General features: G+C 36.9%; 1 protein-coding gene across 1 annotated transcript; it reads left to right on the forward strand.

Annotated features, from left to right (window-relative positions):
• The first annotated feature begins 8,728 nt into the window (after positions 1–8,728).
• Positions 8,729–10,195, forward strand: LOC145982613 (putative glutamate receptor). The gene has a single exon (XM_083116019.1). The coding sequence runs from the start codon at positions 8,729–8,731 to the stop codon at positions 10,193–10,195; it is 1,467 nt and encodes a 488-aa protein (XP_082972145.1).
• Positions 10,196–11,931: the final 1,736 nt, after the last annotated feature.

The following is an 11,931-nucleotide window of genomic DNA, read 5'->3' on the forward strand; positions in this document are numbered from 1 at the left end:
TGTAAGAGATGTTATAACATTAAAATTGTTGTTCATGTACACCAAATTTAAAGTTTCGCGCCTAGGTAATAAAGGACCTTCATATATCACATCACTCCCGGAAAATCCATTATATAACGGTAATTTTGAAATCAGATAAATAGTCCTGAAATTTTTGAATGTCAGTAGTTCCTCCACCACCACTCAAATTTTCCCCAGCTTCTCTGCACACACACTTCTTCTTCCATAACACATTTATGTTGTCTAACATACTGATAACGTTTTTTAGGTTCATTTTTGTAAACATTAATACCTCTTGCCACAACCAACGCATAAGCCAAACACCTGATATCGGAATTTTTAATAGTTATAATTCCTTTTTTTAGTTTACAGAATTGTTCCCCATTCATTGCATTTTGGCGAACACGTCCTCCCCCTCGTGGCATTTGGACATGATGGAGATATACATAGAAATTGTTGTCAGAAAGAAATGTCGTATTGCTCTGCAATACTTTTTCCAATGCCATATCTATCGCCTGTGCTTCCCGAAAAGATAACCAAAAAGGGAGATCAGGGTGATCTTCATTCCTGATAGTAATACCAACTTGGTCATGCTCGGCCACATCACGTAGAAGATATTGGATCAGTTCTTGCAATCCCTCCTGAACCCATATTACCGGATTCTCATTCTGTGGTGCCCCCCGCAACCGAGCACGCACCATTCGTCCTTCCATATTGAATCTTTGGTAACGCCTTCTTGTCTCTTCTATAACTTCAACATGATGTAACACTGCATCATCGCCACCGCCTACCTGTCTGCACACTTCCGCTTCCTGAATACAATCCCGAAGAACCATTTGGTATAACACTGGCGAAATATGATTTGTACATTGCTCCAATTCTTTAGTCTCTAAAACAGATTCTAAATGGAAAATATCTCCACATTTTTCATCGGTTGTTCCAATACACTCCAATATCCCTGTATCCTGGTTGTTATACTTGTTAGGAAACATTTCAACATGTTGGTTGGTCTCACTAGAAATAGAGACAGAGGGTCTGGATTGATTGCTGTTAATAGCAGTAGAGGTAGAGGGGGTAGAATTGTGTAGAAATTATTCATTCCTACGCGTCAGCAAAAATTCGATGCGACTGGTGTTATGTTACATCCTGTCGTAGCGGTTTTAATGTTGAGTCAGCAGAACATTCTACCCCCTCTACCTCTACTGCTATTAACAGCAATCAATCCAGACCCTCTGTCTCTATTTCTAGTGAGACCAACCAACATGTTGAAATGTTTCCTAACAAGTATAACAACCAGGATACAGGGATATTGGAGTGTATTGGAACAACCGATGAAAAATGTGGAGATATTTTCCATTTAGAATCTGTTTTAGAGACTAAAGAATTGGAGCAATGTACAAATCATATTTCGCCAGTGTTATACCAAATGGTTCTTCGGGATTGTATTCAGGAAGCGGAAGTGTGCAGACAGGTAGGCGGTGGCGATGATGCAGTGTTACATCATGTTGAAGTTATAGAAGAGACAAGAAGGCGTTACCAAAGATTCAATATGGAAGGACGAATGGTGCGTGCTCGGTTGCGGGGGGCACCACAGAATGAGAATCCGGTAATATGGGTTCAGGAGGGATTGCAAGAACTGATCCAATATCTTCTACGTGATGTGGCCGAGCATGACCAAGTTGGTATTACTATCAGGAATGAAGATCACCCTGATCTCCCTTTTTGGTTATCTTTTCGGGAAGCACAGGCGATAGATATGGCATTGGAAAAAGTATTGCAGAGCAATACGACATTTCTTTCTGACAACAATTTCTATGTATATCTCCATCATGTCCAAATGCCACGAGGGGGAGGACGTGTTCGCCAAAATGCAATGAATGGGGAACAATTCTGTAAACTAAAAAAAGGAATTATAACTATTAAAAATTCCGATATCAGGTGTTTGGCTTATGCGTTGGTTGTGGCAAGAGGTATTAATGTTTACAAAAATGAACCTAAAAAACGTTATCAGTATGTTAGACAACATAAATGTGTTATGGAAGAAGAAGTGTGTGTGCAGAGAAGCTGGGGAAAATTTGAGTGGTGGTGGAGGAACTACTGACATTCAAAAATTTCAGGACTATTTATCTGATTTCAAAATTACCGTTATATAATGGATTTTCCGGGAGTGATGTGATATATGAAGGTCCTTTATTACCTAGGCGCGAAACTTTAAATTTGGTGTACATGAACAACAATTTTAATGTTATAACATCTCTTACAGCTGCATTCTCCGCTAATTTCTATTGTGAAACTTGCCATAAGAAATATGATCATGTTTCTAGACACCTAGGATCCTGTACAGCTGTTTGTTCACAATGCCAAGAAAAGCCCAAATGTACTGTTTCAGAAACCAAAATAAAGTGCACTGATTGTAACAGATTTTTCTATGGTCAAAAGTGTTACAATAATCATAAAACATGTTACAATAGAAAAAACTCTCTTTGTCAGACAGTAAAATGTTGTGAAAAATGCATGAAAGCGTATGCTATCCGTACAAACAGAAATCCTCATATATGTGGGGAGAAATTCTGTGTCAGCTGTAGAAATATGGTACCATCTGAACATCTATGTCACATCAAAAAAAATTATGGCAAACAAATATCTTCTCTTATATCAAAAAAAGCAATGCTTGTTTTCTACGATATTGAATCGAGGCAGGACACAAAACTAGAAGGCACTGAAAACAATATTCTGCATATTCCAAATCTTTTGGTATGCCAAAATGTATGCTATAATTGCATTGAGAACAAAGATATGTCTCAATGGTGCAGTGTATGCGGAAAAAAACAGCACATTTTTAATAGTACAGAACCTGTTTACAATTTTCTGCAATTTGTTTCAGCTCACCGCACCAAAATTAACAATATTGTGTGTATTGCACACAATAGTAGAGGGTATGATTCGCACTTTGTACTGCAAACTATGATCGAAAAAATGAAATGGACACCGTCTGTTATCATGAATGGAGCCAAAATATTATTTTTGAAGATGCATAATATCCATTTCATAGATTCTCTCAACTTTATTCCAATGGCGCTCAACAAATTACCGAAAGCATTTGATCTCCCAATGTCCAAAGGGTATTTTCCTCATTTTTTTAATACTTTGAAAAATAAAGAATATGTCGGATGTGTCCCCGGTACTGAATTTTACGCTGTTGATTCTATGATGGAGAATCAGAGAACCAGTTTTTTGGAATGGCATAGTGAACAACAGAAAACAGGGGTAGTTTTCGATATGCAGAAGGAGTTGAGAAAGTACTGTGTAGAAGATGTTAATGTACTACGTGCTGCCTGTTTGAAATTCATGACCACTTTTGAAAGAGAAACAACAGTGAACCCATTATTGGAAGCCATCACCATCGCTTCAGCTTGTAATAAAGTATTCCGTAAAATATTTTTGAAAGCAGAACATATAGGAATTATTCCTAAAAACGGATACAGATGGTGTGATATTCAGTCTATAGAGGCTATTCAATTGTTGGTATGGGAGGAAAAAAAACATAAAATCGAAATCCAACATGCAGCCAGAGGACCAGAAGTAAAATTTGGAGGAAACTTGAAAGTAGATGGATATTTTAAAGATCAAAAGGGGCAAGAGCATGTATTTGAATATCAAGGATGCAGAACACATGGTTGTGTCAAATGTTTCCCTACTTCACGTACAGAACCTCTTCATGATGACCCATATGATACTTTGTCTTTTCGGTATGAAAGAACAGAAAATAAAATTACCAGATTAAAAGCACTTAACTACATTGTCCATGAGATGTGGGTGTGCGAATTTCATCAGCAGTTGAGAAATAACAAAACCATGAAACATTATGTTGAAAAACATCCGTTATCAATTAAAGCCCCCATAATTCCCCGGGAGGCGTTTTATGGTGGTAGAACTAATGCTACCAAACTACATTACACTGTGAAAGAAAATGAAACAATTCAATATAAGGATGTATGTAGCCTGTACCCTTATTGTTGCAAAGTTAAAAAGTTTCCAGTTGGCCATCCGGTGAAAATTTATGTGGGGGAAGAATGCCCCGATATTTATTCTTTTGAAGGGCTTGTCAAATCAACAATACTTCCACCGATAGATCTGTACCATCCTGTGTTACCATATCGAACCAATTCAAAATTAACTTTCCCTCTATGTAGAACTTGTGCCGATGAAATAAACCAGGCGGAATGTAACCATACTGCTAGGGAAAGAGCTATAACTGGAACCTGGGTTGTGGATGAAGTTTAGAAGGCAGTTCAAAAGAAATACAAAATTTTAGAATTACATGAGGTATGGGAATATAATGTTGAACAATATGATCCTGCAAAAAAATCAGGTGGTGTTTTTGCAGAGTACATCAATACATTTCTCAAAGCAAAAGTTGAAGCAAGCGGCTGGCCATTGTGGTGTATTGATGAAGAATCCAAAAAAAAATACATAGCTGACTATTTTGAAAAGGAGGGTGTGTTGTTGGATGAAAACAGAATATGTGCTAATCCTGGATTACGAAGCTTAGCAAAACTTATGCTGAATTCATTTTGGGGTAAATTTGGACAGAGAAAAAACCCTGGTCAAGTTAGTATTATCAACAATCCTAAGGATTTTTTCGATAAACTAGAAAGTCCCAATGTTGAAGTACATCAAGTTATACCTATAAATGAAGATATGTTGATAGTTCACTGGCAATATCTCGAAGAATCTGCACTTCCATTATCGACTGTAAATGTAGTTATTGCAGCATTCACTACAACCCATGCACGATTAGAGCTTTATGAATATTTGGATACATTAGGCGAAAATGTATTGTACTATGATACCGATAGTGTCATTTATATTCAAAGGCCAGGTGATGTTGATCTGCCTGTTGGAGACTACCTAGGGGAGTTAACAAATGAACTAGAACTCTATGGGGAAAAATGCTTATATCAGAGCATTTTCATCCAGTGGGCCGAAAAGTTATGCATTTGAGGTAGTAAATCCAGACAATACTAATGTTACTACTGTTTGCAAGGTGAAAGGCATATGTCTAAACCATAAAAACAGCAGCACAATCAATTTCGAATCACTCACCAATGCTATTCTCAACAACACCTCCTCTTTAACTTTACTCAACTCGAACAAAATCGTACGCACAAAAAGACATTCCGTTGTTAGTAAGCCGGAAATAAGGGTTTTTCAGGTGGTATATACCAAAAGAAAAAGATGTGCATCAAGTTTCGAGACTTTACCATATGGATTCAAACAACAGAAAACAGAATGAGTTAATTTTGTAATGCACTGGAATATATTTTTATTAGATTAAGTTAATGCTATCCTTAGTAATAGTATATCTGTGATTTGGTCAACATACAAACTGGATACCAAAAAAAATCTCATATTATATGCAAATGTTAAAGCTTTTCATTACCAAATCTGTTACTTAGTAAAAAATAAAATGAAAACCATTCATTTGAAACCATTTGCTGTCATTGAAATATAATTATGCAGCCGCTATAATTCTTTGCTTATTATCAGTGCAAATCTGATATTATGTTGTGCACTTTAATGATGGAGTGAGTGACTAGTTGACAAGTTGGTTCTTCGGTGCAAGGTTGTATGGTACAAGCGGCATTGGTTGACAAAACATTGGTTTCAAAACACATCTCTTTGTGCATAATGGCTAATCGAGAGTGGTAACGCATCTTTTAAAAAATTCGATACTATTATTTATTTTTGGTTTTAAAACATAGCATACATTAGTGGTAAAATCTTTGCATTGTAATCAAAAGGTTCCAGGTTCGATATTCGTTGAAACAGCTTTATGCATTACGGTTAATCGGGACTGCGTAAAAAACGCCAACATTAGCCCCTAGTGAAAATCGAACCCTCGACCCCCGTTGGTTGCAAAACTCCAAAATCACCCCCATTTTTCTATTTGTGTATCAAGGATAATCGGGAATAGTAACTCACTTTTTAAACAAATCAATGTTATTCTGCAATTTGCCAGCATTGGAACCCAACACCTTTTGAATACTAAACAACAATATCAGCTATTTTGTTTTGTTTTTGAATATCTGTTCATGCTAATCGGGACTGATAACACACTTTTTTTTTTTAAACAGAAAATCATTATTACGCACTTTGACAACAATTTCTATGTATATCTCCATCATGTCCAAATCCCACAAAGGGGGGGACATGTTCGCCAAAATGCAATAAATGGGGAAGAATTCTGTAAACTAAAAAAATTTATAACTATTAAATTAAAAATTAGCCAACATTTGGACTCGAACTTGGAACCTTTCGAATACTAAACACCAGTCACAGCCATTTTGTTTTGATTTTTAATATTTGTTCCTGCATAAATACTAATGGGGACTCAACACACTTCTTTTTTTTATTTTAAAAACAACATCATTATCAGCCAATTTGACATTGTGAATCGAACCCGGGACCTTTTCATTACATCATAAACATCCTATTTCCAATTAGTTCATTTTCTGTTTTGTGCACAAAAAGCTAATCGGAAGTTTTAAACAAATACAATTGAATATCCAATTTTCACCAACATTGGGAATCGAACCCTCAACCACTTGGTTAAAACATCTCGCAGAATAAAAACACCCCACCCCGCGCTTCGCCGCGCCTCGAACCCGGGAACCTTTTCATTACAGCATAAACATCCTATTTCCAATTAGTTCATTTTCTCTTTGTGCACAAAAAGCTAATCGGAACTTTTAAACAAATACAATTGAATATCCAATTTTCACCAACATTGGGAATCGAACCCTCAACCACTTGGTTAAAACATCTCGCGGAATAAAAAACACCCCCCGCGCCGTGCCGCGCCGCCCCGCGCCGCGCCCGGTCGCCGCCGCCGCCGCCGCTAAACACAAAACGCGGCCACCATATTAATTTTATTCAAATACTATTTATGCACAGATGGACTAATCGGGACCTATAATGGCGGGACAAAACAATTGGCCTAATTTAACTACCTAGAAAATCGAACCCGCGACCTCTTCATTACCAGGCGACAACAATAACCACTAACTAAAGGCCGCCATATTGATTTTATTCAAACACTATTTATGCACAGATGGACTAATCGGGGACCTATAATGGCGGGACTAAACAATTGGCCTAATTTAACTACCTAGAGAATCGAACCCGCGACCTCTTCATTGCCAGGTGACAACATTAACCACTAACCCAACTCGATTTTCGAACTCAACCATTTTGTTGCCTTTATTTACACACAGGCTAATCGAGACCATTCAATATTGACATCGTCGCCTTGTAATCAAGGGGTCCCAGGTTCGATACTCGGTGGAGGCACATAGTGGTCCGAATCACCACTTTTCAACTGTAGCTCCAATCCTGATTAGTTTTGCCGTGCATAAAACGGACTTAAAAAAACTAACTCAATATATCAATCAATCAATATTGACTCTACCAGGAATCGAACCCTCGACGCCTCTTGTTTTACAGAGCAATAACCTTGGCCGCTAAGCTTTCGGGGTAAAGCACCTTCGGCGCAATCTTTAAATCATTTCTTCATGTCTTTGAATCATACGCAATGGTTGAGCGCGCATTTCCTCCACACACACACAAACATACGCACGTGTTAGGTTAGCATACATCAAGAAACAACGTGACAAATCCATTGACCCCCTCCCCCCACCGCTTCCGATGTCTTCAACGTGATCAGACACGTTCTGCTGACTCAACAATAAAACAGCTCGTACCCCGCTACACCGGATGTAACATAACACCAGTCGCATAGAATTTTTGCTGACGCGTAGGAACGAAGTGCTGCCTCTCAACTCACTTCTCTCTTACATAATATTTAATATTTTCTCTTCCCTCTTCAATACTATTCCTATTTTCTAATGCTGATATTATCTTGTTGCAATTCATGATTTTATGTGTTGACTATTTTTCTATTCCTTCAATACAGTGAGGATATATTTCAGGACACATAGTCCTAACCTATGCGTAAACTACTTACATTTCATTCTACACTTCGTAATTGTCCAATAAACTTAAATAAGAACAATTATAGAATGATGACTCTTTATGTGTATAGTGTATTGATGATTATATTTAATTTTTAAAACAAACACAATGTTAGAATACATTTACGTCATAAGTGTAAGTATGTGAATTATCTTTTCAGAACACGAAAGAAATACGACACTACATGACGCATTATCCCTGGGTTGGTATGGACTTTTCACTCATATTCTGTGCAGCAGTTTTGCTCATACTTCCAAGAAGGGTATATAAGATACATTGCCTCAAGATTGTTCAAGGACTGGTCGACAATGCTCTCAAATATCTTCCTCTCGTGGATTCTATCTTCAAGGATACATACTCACACAAGCGTTTTGTGACGATCGCAGCTTCCACACAACAGATAACAGATAGATATTCGTCTCTTATTTCATCGATACACCGGAACGTATATTCTTCTGTAGTTCTGCATGTCCTGACTACATACTACATCCAAAACCTTATAGTTAATTCAACAGCGGATAAGGTAGAGTGTGTTTTGATGTTAGCAGAAAATTTCACTGATGCTGAAACGATCATTGAAAGTGCACGGCATTCTTTTTATTGGAACCCAAGAGCAGCGATTACAGTTTTCATTGAATCTACTTTGGTTGATCACGTTGTAGAAACTTATGAAAACCTATTTTGGAAACACAAGATGACGCGTGTGGTAATTTTCTACGAGTCTTCCTCTTGTTCTAGTGAGAATCGTTTAAATGAAGTTTGCATAAAAGCTGCAACGTTTAAGTCAGAACTTTCCCACATTCCTGGTGCTCAAGTGACCAGTATCGTCCATAGCCACGAGTTTCTCAACGGAAAGAGGTTTCGTTCTGGATACATTAAAAACCTCCATGGTAGAAAACTGAACATATCTGATTTCGACGTCATGCCTTATAATAAGAAAATCCTCGACAAAAATGGTAAAGTTGATCACTATGTTGGATCTGCCGGTATGATGTTCTCGTTGTTAGTGGAAACAATGAACTTCACTCCTGTTCACATCCAGGAGTATTACGGTTTGAAGTTCGGTTACCTGGAGAACGGCTCTTGGACATACGTCATGGGTGACGTTTTTAGGGAAAGAACCGATATGAGCTTGAACATTCTAGTTATGTTTCCCGACAGATATAGCGCAATTGATTTCACGCACTCCCTTACGATAGCCTCTATTCGCTTCCTGGTTCCGAAATCCCTCATTCTACCACCGTGGGTGTGCTTGGTTCTGCCGTTTCAACTATGCACTTGGTTCACGGTGAGTTTTAGTTTCATCCTAGTTGTTGCAGGGTTCATGTTCTGCGAATGGTTGGTCAGGGACAAGTCTAAGAGGAGTGGGTATGTGAAAACCTGTCTACTAACGATAGCAGTCGTTTTGCAGCAATCCGTACCTCATGAACCAAACGTAAGAATTTTGCGTACGATATACATGATCTGGAGGATATGCAGCATGGTCATCGGTGCCCTGTACGTTGGATCCCTGGTTCGATTCCTAGCAAAGACAATATCGTACCCGGAGTTGAACACTTTGAAGTCAATTGAGGAGTCTGGACTGGCAGTGAGGAGTAACCCCGCCCTCGAAGGCATTCTAATGAACTCTGAAAATTTCTACGTTAAGAAAATGGTGAAACGGTACAAAACGCTACACGCGATACTCCAAACTTTGGACCAAGTGGCATACAATCGTAACGTAACGTTCTTGAACCTACAGCCGTTTCTGTTGTACAACAGCCTTACCAGATACTTAACGAAAAAAGAAGGCATGTTAGTTCATATAGCACACGAACAGTTAGGATGGTACAGCCAAGGATTCATAGTTCCACGTGGATCCCCGTACCTCCAGAGGATAAACGAACTAGTTCTGCGTTGTGTCGAGGGCGGACTTTTCTTGCGCTTTGAATATGAAACTTATGTGGCATTTTTGGAACAGTCTAGGCATGACGAACTGGAAGCTAAACAGGTAACATTAGAGCACTGGCTGTCGACATTTCTCGTTCTTATATGTGGCTTAATACTCAGCTTGTTGGCGTTCGCGATTGAAGTGATATATTTCTATTCCATGAAGGCAATGCTTAGGAAGAAAGAACTGTCTAGAAATGGTGTTATTTTCTTTACGCGTGTATTACGTTAAACTTCTCAACAGTTTACAACTCTCAGTACTTTTGTTAATCTCCAGGAATTTTAATATCGTTTGACTAACATTATTCGCCATCAAAGTTTTAAGAAAAGTTTAAAGAACTTACTACTATCCCAACAACTACATTAAACTTCATATGTTAACAATTGCACCTACACTTATATATCATATAATGCATACCTAACCTCCCCCCCCAGCACACACAATGAACTACTGAGGACTTATTACTTATCTTTACTCCACAGTATATATGTATACTAATCTATTCAATGTATTACTTTATCATTGTATAATATTTATATTATATTTATTGTATTATCATGATCATTATGTGTTATTTTCTCCTTGCGTTTATCATTTATTGTATCTCTGACAACGGTTGGTTGTAAGAACGGCTCATGAGGCCGAAGTACGCCTGCTTAAATAAAGACCATTCTATTCTATTCTATTCTATACAAGGTGTTGAGGTTCAAATTATGCCCAGATTGTACAGATTATTAGAACCGCTAAACAGTGAGAGACGAAGCGTATAATTTATTTACATACCCTCTGTATTTCAATTAGTTTTTATCAACTATCCAAACCGACATCATAATTTATTACACCATAGATTAGCTGTAGCCACTGTCTTATTCTGGCAGTAAATTATTATCGTAACTTTGGAACAAATACAAGGTTTCATAAATTATGTACAATGTATAATTTCCCTAATTTTGTTCCAAGCCGATCATAATAATATGTTCAAAACCAATACAACTGATTTAAATCTAGATTTCTGACTTACTGATAACGTAACAATATTTTTTTAAACTTCTGTTCAGACAAACCATACAGTTTTAAAGCAGGACACTGTAGTTTGTTGGTTCACGATGCATGTAAATTCAACACACTGTGTATTATCAATGTGTTTCATTTTCGTAAACTTAATCTCAACAATATTTATTTGAAATCTTTTTCCTATAAAATATAATTGTGTTGCTAATAAATATAACGCAGTGGGATAGTATATCCATAGTCACTATTTCGCAGAAAATCGGTGAATAGGACTGGTAGAATTGTACTAACAGAGATAAAATGTAGATGTATAATAAATAGTAAATTTAAATTGACTCGCCTTATCTTATTAATATTCTATTGAATTTCTATATGCATGAAAATATTAGAAAGTGTTAGTGGTCTATAAGTTTTACTTTACTTTGTAAACATTAAACTGTGTGATTTACATAATATTTTGTACTTTGAGTGCTTCAAGTGTTAAAAGTTCCCCACCGAGTAGCCAGTTTCAACCAGTGCAATGGATACTATAAAACCAACAAACTAATGTATCTCTAGTACAAGTAAGTAATCCGAAATATCTCGGAAACAAAAAGTCCGAAATTCCAGCAAAGCATGATAAACAGTACAATTCAATTCCAATACTTTCAGATTTTTCATTGGATATTATGCATAGTATTTAAGAAACTAATTAAATAAATAAGAGTACATACACACGCTTATAGAATTTGCTTTATAAATATTAACCTATTATTGTCGTATATGTATTGAACAATGTTGATGTCAAATTACGTATTAATTAAAAATTAGATAAATACGAATGGTGGGAGAAAAATCTGTAGTGTAAATAGATATTCATAAATGTAGAGAGTCAATACTTTAAATAAATTATAATGTAACAAGTAATACTGGAAATGCAATATTTTATTTTTCGAGATGGTAAGAAATTTTTCTTC

The sequence above is a fragment of the Lepisma saccharinum genome, chromosome 1, assembly GCF_977018435.1.
Source record: "Lepisma saccharinum chromosome 1, izLepSacc3.1, whole genome shotgun sequence".
Lineage (NCBI taxonomy): Eukaryota > Metazoa > Arthropoda > Insecta > Zygentoma > Lepismatidae > Lepisma > Lepisma saccharinum.

Coding starts and splice junctions, on each gene's coding strand:
- LOC145982613 (XM_083116019.1), top strand. CDS start 8,729: ATGACGCGTGTGGTAATTTTCTACGAGTCTTCCTCTTGTTCTAGTGAG.